Here is a 21,388-nt window from a genome sequence, read left to right on the forward strand (position 1 = left end):
GGATACGTTTTTGTCAGAACACTATTCACACCATTATCGATATCTAGTCACACAACTAACACACATGCATATTGATCTCCTTCTTAATAGTTCAGATCGGTGCGGGATAAGCTCATACCATCGGACCACATACAAGCACTTCAAGAGGAAATAGCCGGATTTTTGCTCGACCAGGTCATCGATCCGAAAGGAGAATACTATTATCCGCTACCGCCCCCATGAATCACTTGTCATCGTGCTCCGAAGGCACCAAGGCAACATGTAATAGAAATTGTATATGTATATACATGTGTATATGTGTGAATAGTTAATGGTGTTGGCTGTGAGACATTCGATGATATTATATATATATATATATATATATATATATCTATATATATATATATATATATATATATATGCGGTTCTACGTACGAGAAAATCTATTTAATATATATGCATAACGTGTACAATTTGTAGTATCGTGAAATACCAGCAAACAAAAAAGAATTAAATAGAAAATAAAGTCAAATTGAAAACACAAAATTAAAGCAAAAATTTAAAAAAACATCCAAACATTTAGTACCGGTTGGTGTTACTAACCGATACTAATGTCCTACACGCACACGGGTCTGGCTCGTGCCACGTGTTTGCACTTTAGCGCCGGTTCATGACGAACCGGTACTAGGGGGGGGGGGGGCTTTAGTCCACATTCTTTACTGCCGGTTCGCCAACCGGCACTAAAGGCCGTCACGAACCGGCACTAAAGCCCGGTTCTGCACTAGTGATCGCTATCTTTTTACTGGATGGTAGCATAAGTTAAGGCCATCTATCTAAATATTCCTACCCTTAACCTTGACCTAGCACTCACTGTTGATGCCTCCCGCTCAAGTCCAACCATGCATCCATCAAGGGCATTGTCTCCAACTCAACATGCCTTTGTAGGCCATAGTACCTCTTATTGGCATGTGACCTTGCATGCCAATATGGAAGGAAGGGGAAATGATATCGTCACCTCCATGCCGACACCCTCTCTAGCTTGATGCCGCTGGATGAAAGAAGGACAAGTGATAGTTCTTGTTGCAAATAAAAGGATTGCTACTGAATTGGAAAGTTTGAAACCTTTTGTACCTTTTGTAAACTGCCGTGTGTAGATGGTAAATATTAAGCGAGTCAAAACTTGGATTTTAATTTAGTGTTTTGCTTATCTTGAGTTGCTTGAAAATTCTTTGGCGTTTCAGTCAATTTGGAGGTGACCCTGAGGAGCACCGTGAGAACACCGGACGTCCCTTTTGTTTTGAAAAAACAACGGGCTATCCGTTTCGTATCTAAATCGGTCGGTTCAGCGTGGGCCGCCCATGTCAGCTGCTAGGTGGGGGACGCCCTGTGGGTTGAGAGCCACGTAGGCGGGCCTCCTCTTGTTCCTCTGTTGGTCTCTCCCCTCCCTCCCTGCAGCCGCCGCCCGCCCGCGCGAGAAAGGTCAGGCCCGATTAGCCTGCGACGGCGCTGTGCTGCTGCGTCGAGGCGACGGGTCAAGTCTCGCCGTCGAACCCCGTCCCCCGTGCCCGCGACCGCACCCTTGCCGCCGCCCCTTCTTCCTCTGCTCCGGCCTCCGGCGTTCCCCTTCCCCCTCGGCGCCAAGGAAGAGAGGGTTCACAGTCGCCCGCTCGCTCCTCGCCTGTACCCATCGCGCGTGCAGCCGGTGAGGGGCTCGTGGGCGGGCGCTACGTGGGAGGAGAACTTGGGATCCGCCAGCATCCAGCAACGGAGGAGGACGGGAGAAATCCTCTTGCTCTCCCAGTTCGGTTGTTCCCCGCGATTGCCGGCTACCGGCGCCTTCAGCTGTCCGCGAGTTGAGGTGAGCTGTCTGTGATGATACTCCAATATTGATCTAGTAGATGATTTCCCCCGATTCGGTGATGCTGCATTCGACCGCGCCTAGTTTGCTAATTCCACTCCGCTCACGCAGTGCCCGCCACCTGTTCGACGGAATGCTCGAGATGGCTACTGCGAGTGACAGTGACCCTTTTGGAGACCTCCCCGACGAGCTCCTATCGCGCGTGCTCTCCTTCCTTCCGGCAGAGAATGCCGTGCAGACCTGTGTGCTCGACACCCGGTGGCGCGACCTCTGGAGGCGCTTGACCAGCTTGCTGTTCGTCTTTGATGGGCCAACGTTTCCGCGATACAACCGTTTCAAACAGTTGGTGAAGCTGGTCATCTGTCTCCGTGGGAACTCGCCTCTCATCAGGTGCGAGATCGATGCCTATCCTGACGATGAGCCGGAGAACACGTTCACAAACACCAGGTTGTTGATTGACTACGCTCTGGCATGCGAAGCTGAGGAACTCGTAGTAAGAGCAGCTGACATTCAGTACGACCTACCGGTGTTCGATGTGCCCCTTAGTCTCATCTCCCAACACTTGAAGACCCTGCACCTTGAAGGGGTCAACCTCGATCACTCTGCTTTGAACTTCTCAGGCTGCCCGGTGTTAGAGGACCTAAGGATTCAACAGGATTCAACTTTGCAACATTCATGCATGTGAGATATCATCCATGTCACTAAAGCGCCTGTGCATCACCGAGTGGTTTTAATTGGGGCAGATGGTTAATTATATTTAGTTATGAATTTAGCTAGGTTTTTTCTTCAAGTTATATATTTTTCTTCCTTTTATATGCAAATTTAAAGTGGACATGTGATATCTGGACATGTCATGTTTTGGACATGTCATATTTGAAATTTGGACATGTCATTTGGACATGATGATTATGTGCAGGGTAAATGATCCGAGTGGTCTATGTTACACCGGGATGTTGATTCATTTCCATTCTGGTGAATTTCAGGCGCTCGATATGTCCATTTTTAAGCAAAGGTCATGCCGAATTTTCCATGAATTTTGGCATGATTTGTGCTAGATGGTAGGCATATCGAGTGCTGGGAGTTGCGTGGAAACAACATTCCGGCAAACATAAATTTCTTTTTTATGTCATTTCTCATTTTTTTATAGTTTTAGAATTAAACGAGGAGACTTAATCATAGGAAACATGTCGAACAACGACGAAACTGGGCCTTCTGACCAAGATGCAGACGAGATGGATTATGAGGGTGAATAAGAGTACCTCGACTATTTGACTGCTAAGCAAAGTCAAGGTTTGCAGGTCGGCCTCGATGATGGTACTCACGCCGACATCGACACCGACGGCGCCGACACTGATGGCGGCATCGAGACCGACGGGGAAGGTACCGGTGGGGAAGATACTGGCGGGGAAGGTGCCGGTTCCGATGGCGCTGCCGAAAAGAAGAATCAGAAGAAGCAGAGGATACGAAAACCTAACAAACTAGGGATTGGACGATGGGTGATCACAAAGATGGCACCTGGCAAGTTTGAGCCATTAGAGCCGGAAGAACCTCGCAAGTGCTATGGGAACCAAGTAGGATGCATCCTACGGGATTGCGCGAGCATCAATGACGATGACTTAAGGAGTAAAGAACATTTGACATAGTTGCTCCTGATGAAGTTGGACAAGATATTCAAGTTCCCCGATCGGGATGATAACATAGAACAACCGTGGGATGATCCGAAGATGAAAAATATTAACAATCACACCATGGGCATGTTCAACAATGATTTGGCCTCCTGGAAAGCAAGCTGAAAACATCTATTGAGGCTGAGGAACCCCTGTCCAAGATTCGGGAGGAAAATTTGACACTTATGGAAGAGGAGTTCAAAAAGTTCGAGGACACTTGCACTACCGAGGCAGCCAAGGCCAAGGCTGCGAAATTCAAGAGCCTTCAGCAAAGGAACACGGGGAAGCATCACCTCGGAAGCCATGGCCACCTCGGTAAAAGGCCCATATGGGATAAGGAGGACGCGGAACGTGAAGCCGCGGGTCTCCCTGACCCCTTCGCGAAGTTCACCAACCCCTTGGAGGGTGACTTCATCAGGGCCCGCTACAAGAGGGACAAGGAAAAGAAGGTTTTTTACACGGACCAGATCACAAGGAAAATGATCAAACTACTGGTAATTATTCTTTTACCACCTTATATTTAGCTCCAGATCTAGTCGACTACACATTCCTAAACAGTTCACACTCCTTCTCTAGGAGAAGCAACACCAGCTTGCACCCGAAAGCCCTACTTCTCCGATGAGTCCCAAGTGGGACACCCCTCTCAACCGGGCCTTGAACGAACTTAAGGGACTCCCTTTGGAACAGCGGCCGCAATATGGTCGTGTGCACGGCGCTGGAGATGGTGCCACGTGGAAGGTGTTTTACAACGAGGGTCCGGAGGCCAAGAAGCAGAAAAAGAAGTTTAGTCAGGCAGACATCGACGAGCAGGTGAAGCTTGCGGTCGAGAAAAAAGCAGCTGAGGACGCGAAAAAAGCAACCGAGGACAAAAATGAGTTGCTACAGTCGGCAGTCAATGCAGCTGTAACTGCCTGCAGAAATGATTTCACTACTAACTTGGATCCAGCTATCATCAACTGGACGAAGGAAAATCCAGAAAAGACGGTACATGATTTCCCGTTGCCCAGTTTCGTCAGGAGCAACTCCGTGAACATCAACACCACCGCACCATCACTTGCTCACACAACCGGGCCTCCTATCGCACTCGCTCCTGCTCATAGCAGCCCATCCTCAGTCTCTGGCACGCTAGGTGGGCCTTCATCTTTGGCTGAGCTCGACGCCCTCACGGTAATTACATGTCGCACCAACATATATATATATATATATATGGAATATTCCATTTTCGTTGCCTTTCGGATGTTTTATGCCACAGACATGTGTTTGCAGGCCGAAGAAACTCTTTGCACCATACTCTACTTGATCAAAGGCCAGAATGTGGACGTGAGAAAGGGGATGATAATGAACCCCTTGCAACCCATGTTCCACAACTAGACGATCCCCGCTAGGCACTTCATGGTTAAATTGTCTAGTGTGAAATCGTGGCACGAGGATTTTCCTCCTCCAGTACAGCATGTGGGAGTGGACGACGAGACCTCACCGTGGATTGGAAGCTGCAAGGGTTGGGTGCTGCTATGGCCGAAGAATCTTATTCGTCTAGAGCCGTCCGAGAGCACACCAATAACCACACATCAACAAGCATGCGAGGAGACCACCACCCCGCCTACACAATTCCCAGCTCCTGTAGTGCCGGGTGAGAGCAGCGGACTGGTTAATGTAATTGGTCCTGCAGAACAGAGAATGGATGATGAGACAGAGGTCGACCCAATGGGTTTCCTCAATACAAACGCGTATGATTGTGACATAGATATGATGAGTCAACCATATGACGAATCGGGCTATCAGCATGCTAATGAGGATATGGATGATCTGCTCGGGCAGGAAGGTTGTAGCAGGGATTGCAAGAAGTTTCTCTTCATGAAATCCTCACAGGACACGCCTGAAGATGCCGCCTCAACACAGGATCAACTAGCCGGGGGTCGTACAGTGCTTAGCCCGGCAACACTGGGGCAGGGTTAAGGAAGGGTCTGGAAGGTGTGCCCAAGAAGATGGAGAGGAAGAGATTGGGGAAGATAACTGCCTCCAAACAAGCCATAGCAGATAGCAGCCAGACGATGGATTCTGAAGAGTGTGTACCCATGAAAGGTGCAACCATGTTCCATCTCACGGGCGAGCTGATGCTATCGCTGAAACCGTTGGAGGCACTATCAGGGGATCTCAGGAGACTGCACGATCATGTGCTGTCGACTGAGAAAAGCCTACTATCCTAGAAGGATCCAAGCTATCCGACATACGCGGCTCGTGTGCCTGAGGGGAAGTGCTACGTCGACACACAGCCCACGGAGGTGTTCTTCCTGCGGTTTGACCATATCTTTCAGATGTTTCTGACAAGGCGTCTTGATTATACAATCGTCCGCCTTTTTGCGCTACATATGAGCTCCGTCATGAAGATAGAAGAAGTCTGGCAAATCGATGTGGCGGATCCGTACTACATGCACGGGTCTTTCTGGAGTCTCAACGACTTTGAGCGTGAAACTGCTAGGGACTACCTCCAAAACTTCATGGTACAGAATAAGGACCAGGAAATTGTCCTCCTGCCTTATCATCCAAAGTAAGTCAAGTCCAGACAACCCTTTGGTACATTTCAATCATTCCTTCTCGCTCATATGGAGAATAATTTGAGGTGTCTTTTCCCCGCAGCAACGGGCAAGCCGTCCTTATCGTTCTTTACCTACGAGTCTCCCATGCTGTGTATGTTGACCCTTCCAGAGACTACGAGAAGAAGGACTACACCCACATAATGAATGTTCTAGATGATGCTCTCCAAGGCTTTAGCATTAGAGGTGGCCACATGCAGATCAGGAAACAAAGGAAGAAGAAGATGGGTTTCGCGCATTAAACTAACTTCTGCTGCATCCAATTTCCAAACCAAGGAAGAAAGATGGATTATACATCCTCCATCTCATGATTGAGTTCAGCACGGATCACCAAAAGCTTCGCATGACAGGCAGAAATGATGATCATATCCACAAGTGGGTACAATCTCATGGACAAGCGGATTATATACTCAGAAGAGATGACTTCTTTCGCATCCAAAGGGACATTGCAACGATCATCATGAAAGAAGTCGTCGATGAGAAGGGGATGTTCCACCACGGCCCTATATCGTGAGCTCACGTCCGAACTCGCATAGGCATGCAACATCATGACCTCACACCGTTCAAGATGCTAGGGTCCATCCTGGATGATATGGAAGGATGGAACTTCTAGTGATTTACGATGCCGATGATGATGATATGTGTTGGTTGAACTTGTATACTTTCTGTAGCGATGAAACTTTGTGATGTCCATGGTCCCTGCCGAACTTGCGTAATGCTACTTTGTTAGTTTGGGTACGATGACCTGCGTACCTTTAGTTAATTAGTTTTCATACTGTATGTTGCATCTAGTTGCTAACCCTTTCTTTTCTGTGTTGCTCTAGTATATTTTGTTGCATATGATTGTACATCCTATTGATGAAGATGCATCTCTAACAGGTACCTAACTTCTTGATGGCGAGATGGCAGTGCTATGTCATGTACAAATGGAAGGTTCCGAGGGTGTACAACGACTGGCCTGAGTGTCAGGCGCAAGTGAATGGGTTCTTGGGCGCCAGCCATAAAGGCCTCAAAAGTAGACAAGAAGGAGAAGCTAGTTACTTGAGGTTCACGCTAGTGCGAGAGAGGAGTCGTAACCGCCGCCTCATGTATTGCATAGTTCCGCTCTCACTCATAGTGATAGCTCTTCTCGCGTATACCTTTGTTTAGATGGATGACGTTGTAGTTGCAAGTATTCGAGACTTGCATGTATCGCTATTTTCGAGATGATGACAAGATACCACTTTCTGTTGGATGATGATTATGATAAGACTATTTGTATGTATATGCTATGATTACATTTGTGGTCTCGCAGCCATTTGTATGTCTATCATGATGACATTTGTATGTGCTAAAGATTCTTCTATAAAGCCTGTTCAAATACAAAAAAATAAGCAGAGAAAAAAAACAAAAACTACTAAAATTAGCAGTAGCAAGTGGAGATAGTTAGCAGCAGCGTGACAGTAGCAGTAGCGCGCACAGGAGAAGCGCGCTATAGCTATCAGCAGTAGCGAGCTCCCGGGAAGAACGCTGCTGCTACACTTGTATAGCATAGCGCGGGCGCGCATGCGCCGCTGCTACGGGTTAGCCGTAGCGCCTTATTAGTAGCGTCGTGTCCCGCGCTACTGATATACCTAGAACCTGCACTGCTGCTAGCCTTTTCCCTAGTAGTGTATCATCATACTACATCATAATCATTTTAACGCAATGTTGATATCCAAGATAAGTCATTATTCTCTCCTAGCTACTTATGCATGGCATGAGAAACTATAATCTCTAATTATCATTGCAAACATGTTTGATCATAATAGGCTGAAGCATGGATACTAGGTTACACATATTTACAAAAACAGAACAAGTCGAGTTCATAATCGTTTCTCTCTTCCACGGCCAGTTCATCTAATATTGTCATTATTGCCTTTCACTTGCACGACCGAACGATTTGAAAATAATAATAGTGCAACAGTGCCATGGACTAAGCTGGAATCTGCAAACATTTTTTCAAAAGGAGAAGACAAGGTAATATGGGCTCTTTGTTAGATCAATATAATGCAAACGAGAGCCACTCAACATTTTCATCATGGTCTTCTCCTTGGCATGACTCGATGAAAGAAAAAGAAATTCAGGGAAACACTCTGAAATATTTTTGGAGTTTTCGGTTTTCCGAAAGCAAGCAAACGAAGAAGGGAAAAAACGAGGAAAACTATTTACACGGGAAAGCTCCCAACAAGTTAAAGAAGAACAAGGAAATCTTTTTGGGTTTTCTTTTAGTGCTACAAGAATTTAAACAAAAAAAATCAAAATCAAAAAGAACCAAGAAACATATTTTTGAGATTTTCTCAAGGTTCTTCAAACACACAAGAAGAAAGCAAGAAAATAAATTAAACAAGGATGATACAATGAAAAAGTGTGGACACCGGCAACTGGAATGAAATGTGTGAACATGAATGTAATGTCGGTGGGAATACATACACCCCCAAGCTTAGGCTTTTTGCCTAGCTAGCTTGGTAATCACCAGTAGTAGAAGTCGTGAGGTCCAATGTTGAAGTGCTAGGGAGCAGGCACCATAGGGTCCCACTGCTGAGGCTCCGCCTGTGCTGCCACCAAGTTGTTTCGGTAAGCGACAATGTCCTCCACTACTAGGGAAAACCCTAGTAGTAGCGCAAGTTTAGTGCCCACTAGTAGTGCGGGTAACCGCCCTACTAATAAGGCGCTACAGCTATTACTTAGCAGTAGCGCATACGACGTGCACTACTGCTAAGACTCATAGCCGCATCGTTTGTTCTGTAACGCGCTGCTTCTATTCTAGCTAGTAGCAGCGTGTTTCCTGTCCATCGCTACTAGTATTGTTTTTTCATTTTTTATTTTGAGTGTATTTATACACCGTTATACAAATTTTGGTACAATACCAATTATGAGGTTTATATCATTATGTCCATAATAGTGTGTCAAATAAATGTGGATTAGGTTCAAGTGGTGGCAATATGTGGTGCATGTCAAAAGTATACTATTAATCCAAACTTGATCTAGTCTCACTAAAAACTAATTATAAGGTAAGTTAAGATCAGGGCTATCGACATCAAGAAAATGATGGTCCAACATAGATGCTCATTCAAGGTAAACCTTGGGCAAGGGGTGATCATGTTGGTGTATCTGCACATTGAAGTGAGTAGCAAAACGAGTAGCGTAAATGCCCCCATGTATTTTACCCTTGAATCTATTAAGGTGGATGCGACGTGCCACAATAGCTCCCAAGATAAAAGTGTTGTCACCATAAAGTGCGTGACGTAAAACAGGAAAGTCTGGGGCGCTAAGTGAACCCTTCTTCTCTCTCGCTAACAAGCACTTTGCGATAAATAAAGCAAAATAATGCACGACAAGAAACTGCAAGCTAGCGGCAGTGGTGGCCGATACTCCTCTCTCATCCCCCACTGTCAGAGTACGGTAAAAACCATCAAAATCTGAGGGCCTAGGCTCTACCAAACCCACATCAGTAGGAAGCATGCATATGTTACAAAAGTCAGTAAGTGGAATCTGGCGGGGTTCAGCGTATAAGTTAAATGACACCTCAGGAGGATTATTCCTAGAATGAAACTGAAGGTTTTGCACAAAGGAGTTTGTGAGGAGATGATATTGTTCTCATTTAGCTACGATGAAGTCGGTGAGGTCGGCATTAGCAGCATATTGGTTGAACTCTTGGAGGATTCCGGCCTATCCCATGAAATAATTCTCCGGCCAATCACATGGTCGTAGTTCCACCAACCTTGGGGTACAAAGATCATTGTCAGATGACTTCCCAATAACCCCCTTGGAGTTCTTCTTGGAAGCAAACTTCCTGAAGATATTCATCTTTTCCCTATGAAAAAAATTCTGAACTTTTTAGTCCACAAATTTTCTCATTAAAACTTCACAAGATTGATAGCAACTACTCATAGGGATGTATAGAGTTCATGGAAAGCAATCAAACTACTTAGAACTCTAAGAACTCAACATGCAAGCTCATCTACAGTAGGACCAAGAGTAGCTAATTATTCTAAATATAAACCACTAAAACAAAAACTAATTGGACACATGGAGGAGTCACATACCAAGCAACAAATCCCCAAAACAGTTTCAGAACCGGATCTTCAATCAAATAGATCGAAATCCGCGGTCTCAGGAGCAAGAACACAAGAGAGAGTGTGTTGGTGATTTTTTTCTGGGTGAATGGAGTGGTGTGGGAGGAAGAAGTGAGGGGTCCCACCAGGTGGGCAGCACCCACCAGGGCGCGCCTGGGGGTGCTAGCACGCACAGGTGGGTTGTGCCCACCTAGTGCACCTCCCTCAGGTGTTATTTGCACCAGAAATTCATAATTATTCAGAAAAAAATCATGTCAGGTTTTCAGAGCATTCTAAGGACTTTTATTTTTGGGTCATTTTTTTATTGCATGGAAAAAGCAGAAAACACACAAATCATGGCATTTTATTTTATTTAACTAATAAAAACAGAAAACAAAAGGTAGGGACAGAAGGTAGTGCTTACTAAATTCATCAACTTCATATCTCTCAAAAATGATCCATTAATAAGGTTGATCAAGTCTTATTAACAACCACTTTCGATTAGCATGAAACCGAAGAACTTTTGTAAATCACTTAGTTACCTCAATGGGGATATGCATGTCCCCAACAATAAGTATTTCATATTTCTTTTTGATAGTAGGTAGAGGTAGTTGAAAACTTCCAATAGTGATTGTCGGAGATTTTCCAATAACATTAATACCATTCACTTGGAATTGTTTCTTCGGAAAGTGCACCGTATGCTCATTACCATTGATATGAAAAGTGAACTTGCTTTTATTGCAATCAATAACAGCCCCTGTGGTATTAAAGAAGGGTCTACCAAGGACAATCGACATGTTTTTATCCTCAGGCATCTCAAGTATAACAAAGTCAGTCAAAATAGTAACATTAGCAGCAACAACGAGCACATCCTCACAAATACCGATAGGTATGGCAGTTGATTTATCAGCAATTTTCAATGATATTTTAGTAGGTGTGAGTTTATTCAAGTCAAGTCTTTTATATAAGGAGAAAGGCATAACACTAACACCAGCTCCCAAATCACATCACATAAAGCAGTTTTCACATAATTTCTCTTAATGGAGCAAGGTATAGTGGGTATTCACGGATCTCCAAGTTTTTTGGGTACTCCATCTTTGAAAGTGTAATTAGCAAGCATAGTGGAGATTTCAACTTCCGGTATTTTTCTCTTATTAGTGATGATGTCTTTCATATACTATGCATAAGGAGGCATTTTTAAGATATCAGTCAAGCGAGTGCGCAAAAAGACTGGCCTAATCATTTCAATAAAGCGTTCAAATTCTTCATCATCTTTATTTTTAGTTGACTTAGGTGGAAATGGCATTGGCTTTTGAACCCATGATTTTCTTTCCTTTCCATGTTTTCTAGCAACAAAGTATATATAATCATATCTTTTATTCTTAGGTTGTGGGTTATCAAGATCAACAGCTGGTTCTATCTCAACATCATTATCTGGTTCTTTATCATTAGGTTGAGTGGTTTCATGAAGTTCATCGTTATCTTTTTCATTATCAGAAGGTGAGTGTTCATTACCAGATTGAGTTTCAGCATCAGAGATAGAAACTTCATTATCATTATCAGGAGATTTTTCTATTTCAGGTTCACAAGAAGTAGGCAAATTCCTATCATTTTTTTTCTTTTTTTTCTTTTTAGAGGAAGAACTAGGTGTGGTGGTGTTGTTCCTTTGAGAATCTTGTTCAATTCTCTTTGGATGTCCCTCGAGATAAAGTTGTTCCTGGGTCATTCTACCTCGTCTAGTTGCTACTCTAACAGCAAAGTCACTTATATTATTGTTCATTTCATCAAGTAACTCTCTTTGAGATTTCGCAACTTGTTCTAATTGAGTTTGAACCATAGAGGCATATTTTCCTACAACTCTAACATCATTTGAGATTCTAAATAACAAGTCACTTAAGCGAGCAATCATATCAGAGTTGTATTTCAGCTATTTCATAACATTTGCATTGCAGTGATCTTGCTTTCTAATGTAATTGTCAAACTCATAAAGCCATTGACTAGGATGTTTATTATGAGGATCATCACTATCATTGAATTTCATTAATGATTTTACCTCTACCACCTTGGGTGGTGGTGGTGCTTCAAGACCATGTATTTCTTTGATGGGTGGTAAATTTTTAACATCCTCGGCCTTAATACCTTTTTCCTTCATAGATTTCTTTGCCTCTTGCATATCTTCAGGTCTGAGATAAAAGATACCCATCTTCTTCCGAGTGGGTTTAATAGGTGTTGTAGGAGGAGTCCAATCATCATAATTTTTCAATATGTTATTCAATAATTCTTCATCTTCTTCAATAGTTTGTTCCCTGAAAACACAACCAACACAACTATCTAGGAACTCCCTAGAAGCATCGGTTAGTCCATTATAGAAGATATCAAGTATTTCATTTTTCTTAAGAGGATGATCAGGCAAAGCATTCAGCAATTGGAGAAGCATCCCACAAGCTTGTGGGAGTCTCTCTTCTTCAATTTGCACGAAGTTAAATCGTTCCTGCAAGGCAGCTTGTTTCTTATGAGCAGGCAAATATTTTTCAGAGAAGTAATAGATCATATCTTATGAGCTATGCACACAACCTGGAGCAAGAGTATTGTACCAAGCTTTAGCATCACCCTTTAATGAGAACGGAAATAACTTGAGAATATAGTAATAACGAATCTTCTCATCATGAGCAAAAAGGGTAGCTATATCATTCAACTTAGTAAGATGTGCCACAATAGTTTCAGTTTCATAACCATGGAAAGCATCAGATTCAACCAAAGTGATTAACTCTGGGTCGATGGAGAATTCATAATCCTTATCAGCAATAACAATAGGTGAAGTAGCAAACTCAGGATCATATTTCATTTTAGCATTCAGAGATCTTTCTTTATACATGCATAATAATTTCTCTAGATCATCTCTATCCTTACAAGCAAGAATATCTCTAGTTGCCTCCTCACTCATAGTATAACCTTCCGGTAGCTTTGGCAATTCATATCTAGGAGGACTAGTTCTAGTAGGTATTTCAGTAGTTTCAGTTTCAAGTTCATAATCAGATTCAACAATATCATGTTGTCTTACTCTAGCAATTTGTTCATCAAGAAATTCACCTAGTGGCACATCATCAAGCAAGGTACTAGCATCATCATCATGAGTAGCATTCATAGCAGAAGTAGCATCATCAATAACTTGCGACATATCAGAATTAATAGCATGTTGTGGAGTTGCAAGTTTACTTATAACAAAAGGTGAATCTAAAGCAAAACTGGATGGCAGTTCCTTACCTCCCCTCGTCTTTGAGGGAAAAATCTTAGTCTTAGCATCCTTCAGATTCTTCATAGTGATAATATGATAATAATCCCAAGTGACTCAACAAATATAGCTATGCTTCCCGGCAATGGCACCAGAAAAAGGCGTTGATAACCCACAAGTATAGGGGATCACAACAGTTTTCGAGGGTAGAGTATTCAACCCAAATTTATAGATTCGACACAAGGGGAGCCAAAGAATATTTGAAGGTATTAGCAGCTGAGTTGTCAATTCAACCACACCTGGAGATTAATTATCTGCAGCAAAGTGATTAGTAGCAGAGTAGTATGATAGTTTTGATGATAGTAGCAGTAGCAACGGTAACAGTAATAGTGATAGCAGTGATATTGTAGCAGTAACGATAGCAGTAGCAACAGTAGTAAATAAGCAAGAACAATATAAGATAAATTCGTAGGCATTGGATCGGTGACTCATTGGATGATATTCATCATGAGACAGTTATAACCTAGGGCGATATGGCACTACCTCCAGTTCATAAATATAATGTAGGCATGTATTCCGTAAATAGTCATATGTGCTTATGAAAAGAACTTGCATGGCATCTTTTGTCCTACCCTCCCGTGGCAGTGGGATCCTATTGGAAACTAAGGGATATTAAGGCCTCATTTTAACAGAGAACCGGAACAAAGCATTAGCACATGGTGAATCCATGAACTCGTCAAACTACGGTCATCACCGGGAGTGGTCCCGACTTCTGTCACTCCGGGGTTGCCGGATCATAACACGTAGTAGGTGACTATAACTTGCAAGATCGAATCTAGAACATGGATATAATGGTGATACCATAAATGGTTCAGATGTGAAATCATGGCACCCGGGCCCAAAGGGACAAGCATTAAGCATGGCAATGTCATAGCAACATCAATCTTAGAACATAGTGGATACTAGGGATCAAGCCCTAACAAAATTAACTCGATTACATGATGAATCTCATCCAACACCTCACCGACAAGCGAGCCTATGAAGGAATTACTCACTCCTAGTGGGGAGCATCATGGAATTGGCGATGGAGATGTGTTGGTGATGACGAAGATCGAAGATCCCCCTCTCCGAAGCCCCAAACAGACTCCAGATATGCTCTCCCGAGGAGGAACAAGCTTGGCGGCGGTTCTGTCTCGTGAAACGTGATAATTCTTTCTCCCTGATATTTTCTGGAAATATGGGATTTTATAGCATCGGTTTGGAGGTCAGCTGGGCCACCATGGGGGGCAGCACCCACCTGGGCGCGCCTGGGGGGACTGGCGCGCCCTGGTGGGTTGTGCCCGCCCAGGTGCCCCCCTCAGATCCATCCTGGCTCCAAATTTTTTCTTTTATTATATAAAAAATCCTCGCAAAGTTTTGTTCCATTTCGAGAACTTTTATTTCTGCACAAAAACAACAACATGGTAGTTCTGCTGAAAAAAGCGTCAGTCCAGGGTTAGTTTTATTCAAATCATGCAAATTAGAGTCCAAAACCAGAGGAAATGCGTTAGGAAAAGTAGATACATTGGACACGTATCACCCTGTTGCGACCCCGGTCGAGGAAACATGACGGCGACCGGGTAGGGGTGGGCCACTGGGCCTGGCCGAGGGGGGGAGTCGGGGGGTCTTCTAACTTTGCCCTTTTTTAATTTAATTTCTATTTTATTTAGGTTAGGGCATTCAACCAAATTGCAAAAATGTTGGTTCACCACCAAAATTATCAATTGAATATTTTCCACATGATGAACATTTTATTTTTGACATTTGAACACTTTTGAGTTTTGACTTGATTTTGAATTAGAATTTGAATGGGGTTGAATCAACGCGCATTTAACAATAGTAACTGTGGTGACTGGCATCATTAGCAGAGGTTACTGTAGCTTAATTATCCGGGAACCACAATTCTCCTCCACTATAAGCAATCTCGTCCCGAGATTTAAGGGGTGGAGTAAGGGGGAAAGAATCGGGAAGGACGGAGCTCAACACAAAATAGCAACCTGGGGCCATCTCAGTGAATGTGGCATAGAGGCATCTCTCGATTTGAAATTTAAGAAGGTCATCAAGAGTAAGGTAAGAAGGTGCAATAAGAAACTTCAAGCGGGTAGGCATAATGCAAGCAGACAAGTATTTGTAGATTAATAGTTGGAAAGGGTTATCGGAAGATCAGATAGTATTTCAGAGTATCTTTTGAATCACTTGATCAACTAGGAATGAGCAAATCTTCGATAGGTGTGAGGAATTACCATAGGGGTATGCAGGTGGTAAAGAATAACGGCGTAGTAGGGACAAAGTATTCTCAGAACAATAGAGAGAATTTCGAGGCATCTTGTAATAACAAGATCAACGAGAAAGGATTGTATGAACAACAAGTGTATGAAGTTATCTGTAAGGATAAATCGGAGGTAGGGAATTGCAAAAGCAACGATCACAAAAGTCTCGGGAAAAATACTGAAGGTTATCTTCGGAATCTTCTGGTGAACCAAGCCATCATATGGAATGAAGGGACTCTCCGAGAGAAAGTATTTACGAGAGCCTAGGGTTAGAGTTAGCAAAATCATTTAACCCGAATAGAAGAGAGATCAGATTCCCAGAGTATAGACAAGGAATAAAAGATCTTAATACCACCCAATGGCAACATGGGCCCGTAAGCCACGCATCCATATTAGAAAATCAGTTTTTCAAAGACTAGACTCAACTTCGTCCAAGGAGTTGGAAAGGGGGGTTCCTACAAGCAGTCCGCTCTGATACCAACTTGTGACGCCCCCGATTCAATCGTACATTAATCATACACACAAATGTGTATGATCAAGATCAGGACCTCATGTTAAGATATCACAACACAACTCTAAACATAATTTGAAATAATACAAGCTTTATATTACAAGCCAGGGGCCTCGAGGGCTCGAATACATAAGCTCGAGAGCATAAGAGTCAGCGAAACAACAATATTTGAGTATAGACATAAGTTACACAAGACTGCCTTAATAAGGTGAACTCAAAAGCAACAACGATCGAAGAGGCAAGGCCTCCTACCTGGGACCTCCTAACTACTCCTAGTCATCGGCGGTCTCCACGTAGTAGCATCCATCGACGGTGGCATCTGGCTCTAGGGATCCACCATCTGGTTGCATCAACCGGAAAGAAGAAAGAAGGGGAAAAGGGGTAGCAAAGCAACTGTGAGTACTCATTCAAAGCACTCGCAAGCATTAGATCTATACTAGGTATGCATTGGTATCAAATGGAAGGTTTGTAACTATGGACTGAACTGCAGAATGCCAGAATAGAGGGGGAAGGCCTAGCCTATCGAAGACTAGCATCTTCAAGCAGCTCCAAGCATCTTGCAGCATGTAGAAGAGTAAATAATAGCATTTTAATATTAAACAAGCATGTTGTAAGATCAACATCCAGAGATCCTTCCTCGACTCCCTGCGAGAAAGCAATCCCGGAGCCACATATCTTAAGTATCCATTTCTAGTTATATTAGATCAGGATACAACTCTGAACATACGTTACCGTGGACACGGCTATTAATAGATAATCTTCCCTGCAGGGGTGCACCATGTTTTCCAACACGCTTGATTACTCTAGCCGGACACACTTTTCTGTGTAATAGCCCGGCCTCGGAAGATCAACACGTCGCAGCTCTACCTGGGCTCAGTAGAGAGGTCTGCGCTAGTCTACATCCTAAGCATTCCTGGGTCTGGTCCCATCGCCCGTAGCACTCCGAGTTGTGGCGTACAGGGCGGGTCCAGGCTCCACCACTACAGGATGGTGCCGGCCCAGCCGTGCCGCACTGCTGAACTAGACGTCTGACAAAGCTTCGGCTGATACCACGACGTCAAGGCACATAACTATTCTCATGTTGTGGTTAGTGCATAAAGGCCAAAGGCCAACTCAGAAAAAATACCCAAACCATAGTGTATTATTAGCTTGCAGAGACGAGCAACAAAAGGGGCGTGATGTGATGTGAGGTGTCGGTCTTTGGTCGTTGATCACACTGCTCAAGTCGTCGGTGATGAAGTAGGGGAAACAAGGACAAGGTGGGGTTCACTGATGGATCACTAACCAACCTAAACTAAGAAGCTTAGGATAAGCAGGTAGGTAACAATACGCAGGTTACAAAATCAGGCTATGCATCAGAATAGGAGTAATCAATTACAGTAGAAAAATCTACTGCATGCTTTAGAGAATGGAATGCACGATATCGGGATGATCAAAGGGGGGGGGGGCTTGCCTGGAAGCTCCGTCGAAAGGGGAGAAGTGTCATCAGTGACGTAGTCGATCACAGGGGCATCAGCAGCAGTCTTCGGGTCGACCAGAGAGAAGAGGGGAAAGAAACACTAAATACACGCAAACATATGCATAATAAGACAATAAGTGGTGCTAGAGGTGTTCTAACGTACTGCTAGGCGATACTGGCGAAGGGGGAAAACATCCGGGAAAGTTTTCCCGGTTCTGGACGTCTGTCAGACAGATAAACCGGAGGGGAAAGGTTTGACGTTTTCTATGATAGGGACATGTGGTGGGAGAATGGACCGTTTTCACAGATTCGTCTCGTCGCTCTGAGCAACTTTCATGTATAAAGCTTTTTAATCCAAGCTACGGTTTATTTTATATGATTTTTCAAAGTTTTAACAATATGAAATTAATTTAATTTAAATTTAAAAGATTAAAATGCTATGTTCACCCACCAAAGTATACACAACAGGGTGTGTTAGGTCCTGACTGGTGGGACCAGTTGACCAGGTCAACTACACAGTCAAGAAGCACAGTCAGTAGTCTTGGTTGACCGTTGACTGGTCAGCCCTGACTAGTTGGTCCCACCGGGGAGTGAGACAGCTATTGACAGTTTAATTAAACTAACCTAACAGCTAGAGCGATTGGGCCCGCATGTCAGTGGGTGATTAGGCCTAGGGTTAGTGGCTAAACTAATCCTAGCACGTGGGGTCTGCCCGTCAGCGGCACACCGGCGTTTGTAAAATGTGGTGGCACGTCGGCGCGAACATAGAAGTGGCGGGGTCGCGCGGAAGCATGCCTCCGGCGACCAAAAGGCGCATAGACGGGGGGAACAGATTGTGGGCAGATCCGCACGTTGTTTCGTGGCGGTGGCAGCGGCTGGGGTTGGCTGAAACAGCATCAACGACGAGGTTGGTGGCCGCCGGAGTCGGGCGCAGACGGATCCGGTGCAAGGGGGCATGGGAGGACAAGCGGAGGGCACGAGCGGCTTCACCGTGGGGCCCTCAGCATGTGCCCGCGCTTGGCTGGCTCGAAACAAGCGGTGGCCATGGCGGTGATGGAGCAGGGCGGTGGTGGCCTATGGGACTATGGCGACGGCGGCTACGTGCATGGAAATGGACGGGGCAGTGAGGGGTTACACGCGGGAGCTCACAGTGGATTTGTAGGAATGGCAGCAGGCTCGATCGAGGATCCAGCTAGCTGGATTTGTCGATACAGTGGGCCGTAGCCGAGGAAGAAGAAGAAGATGAGGCGGACGTTGATGTGCGCCCCGACTTTGATTAAATGGCACATGCGGCGAGGAAGCCGCGAAGCCGATGGACACGCACGCTGGGGGCGTGGGCCTCGATGGACGCGCTGCAGCGTGTTGGTCGACGACGAGCTCGTCCGGTCGAGCTCAAGATCAAGCTGAGGGGAGAGGGGAGTGGACCTGGGTGAGGGCAGAGAGGGAGAGAGAGTGGGGGCGAGTGGGTGGAGCAGGGGAGGCGAGGAGGAGAGGGGGGAGCCGCAGCTACCTTATGGGAACGGATCCTCTAACATCATGAAGGGATGTCATGAAGCTACAATGCAATCCCAGTGCAAAATGAAGAAGCGATGTCATGGGCACTATAGCAAAGACACTATGCGCAGTTACTAATAAAATCTGAAATTAATTTTGTTGCACAATTTTGTTTGTATGTAATTTTTGTAAATGTTTATAGTAGATTTTTTATTTGCAAATTAATACAAGTCATTTTAGGCTTAATCATATGGATGTGAAGAAGGGATGTCAGGGTACTATAGCTTCCTTGACATCCCTTTGTGATGTTCGAGGATCTCGCTCCCTACCTTATCCCCTCGCCGGGGCGTCATTGGCGAGGTGGCTCGGTGGGAGCCCCGCCCCTGTTGCGACCCCGGTCGGGAAACAGGACGACGATAGGGTGGGGGTGGGCCACTGGGCCTGACCTAGGGGGGAGTCAGGGGGGTCTTCTAACTTTGCACTTTTTTAATTTAATTTCTATTTTATTTAGGTTAGGGCATTCAACCAAATTTCAAAAATGTTGGTTCACCACCAAAATTATCAATTGAATATTTGCCACTTGATGAACATTTTATTTTTGACATTTGAAAACTTTTGAGTTTTCACTTGATTTTGAATTAGAATTTGAAGGGGGTTGAATCAACGTGTGTTTAACACCAGTACCCATGGTAACGTGTCATCATTAGCATAGGTTACATAGCTTAATTATCCAGGCGTCACACACTGGTTGCTGCATCCCCATGCCTCCTCGTGCCGCCGTGTGTCACCACTCTTCATCTTGTTGGTACCAACACAGCCACCAATTGGTCCCATCATCACGCCCCCACGATTGCAGCGTCCTCCCAATGCAGCCGCAAGTGGGTTGTAGTGCCTAGACCAGTCAACCATGACTGGAGGAGGTAAATGTGACGCCAAGGTGATGGTCTCCCCCACCGCAGCATAGGGTGCCCCCCGTTTGTCCAATCATCGTCACTAGCATCAGTGTCCTACTTGATGCAACATTGACACCCTCCACTACCTTCCACCCAGCCCCTTGTGCCACGGTGTGCGTGGTGGTTGGTGAAGGAGTAGGAGCTAGATGAACTTCCGAGGGCAGAAAAGGAGGGAGGGATTGCCGCATATGGTGTTCGGACTGACGAGGTGGCTGATATGTCCTTTTTACTGATCCGGTATTGGAACAGGAAAGGGTATCCTGCACCTATTTTCCTAGAGGTGGCCCTAGGTATCGAACACATGAGAGGAAGACTCCCTTGAAGCAATGGTCTCTAGCAAGCTTTTGCCAAAAATGTCAAATCAAGTTTTTGACCGAATCAGCAAGCAAATACTGATTCAAACACTTATAATAAGAAGAAGGTATGGCTATGAGGTCTTAATGCTTACAGCCATGTATTGGTGTTTAGATAAAAAAACATACTAGTTTGTACTCAGGAAGTCACCCATCAAGAGGTGAAGATGAAAATCACGGACAAGACAAGAGATACATCACGAAACACTTTTATTTTACACATACGAGATGTTGTGTCAAAGAGTTCCATTGATCCCTTCAACAAATACCCAGGGCTCCAAGGCTCATTCCTCACCCCATACCTTACCAAACTACTCACATATGGAGATCAGACCGCGATAAGAAATCATGGAAGAACACATCTTCACTTTGATTGATTGCAATATGTCTTACAATGGATACCTTGTGCAATGCACGATTACATGTATAAACTAGATCAGAGAGGTGTATGGTGGTTGTCGGTGTCAAAACTGGCGGATCTCGGGTAGGGGGTCCCGAACTGTGCGTCTAGGCGGATGGTAACAGGAGACAAGGGACACGATGTTTTACCCAGGTTCGGGCCCTCTTGATGGAGGTAAAACCCTACATCCTGCTTGATTGATATTGATATTCTGGATGTTTACAAGAGTGGATCTACCACGACATCAAGGAGGCTAAACCCTAGAAGCTAGCCTATGGTATGATTGTAATGGTTGTTGTTGTGTCCTACGGACTAGAGCCATCCGGTTTATATAGACACCGGAGAGGGCTAGGGTTACATAGAGTCGGTTACAATGGTAGGAGATCTACGTATCTGTATCGCCAAGCTTGCCTTCTACGCCAAGGAAAGTCCCATCCGGACACGGGACGAAGTCTTCAATCTTGTATCTTCATAGTCTTGGAGTCCAGTCGATGATGATAGTC

The 21,388-nt window shown here is 44.7% G+C and overlaps 1 protein-coding gene across 1 annotated transcript; it reads left to right on the forward strand.

Moving 5' to 3' along the window:
- Positions 1-1,418: 1,418 nt before the first annotated feature.
- LOC119320372 (putative F-box/FBD/LRR-repeat protein At4g13965) lies at positions 1,419-2,678 on the forward strand. Its single transcript, XM_037594482.1, has 2 exons — positions 1,419-1,837; positions 1,949-2,678. The coding sequence occupies exon 2, from the start codon at positions 1,971-1,973 to the stop codon at positions 2,520-2,522; it is 552 nt and encodes a 183-aa protein (XP_037450379.1). The 5' UTR covers positions 1,419-1,837; positions 1,949-1,970; the 3' UTR covers positions 2,523-2,678.
- Positions 2,679-21,388: the final 18,710 nt, after the last annotated feature.

Source organism: Triticum dicoccoides, chromosome 6B (assembly GCF_002162155.2).
Source record: "Triticum dicoccoides isolate Atlit2015 ecotype Zavitan chromosome 6B, WEW_v2.0, whole genome shotgun sequence".
NCBI lineage: Eukaryota > Viridiplantae > Streptophyta > Magnoliopsida > Poales > Poaceae > Triticum > Triticum dicoccoides.

Excerpts from the sequence above, each read along its gene's own strand:
- LOC119320372 (XM_037594482.1), top strand. The coding sequence starts at position 1,971 with ATGCTCGAGATGGCTACTGCGAGTGACAGTGACCCTTTTGGAGACCTC.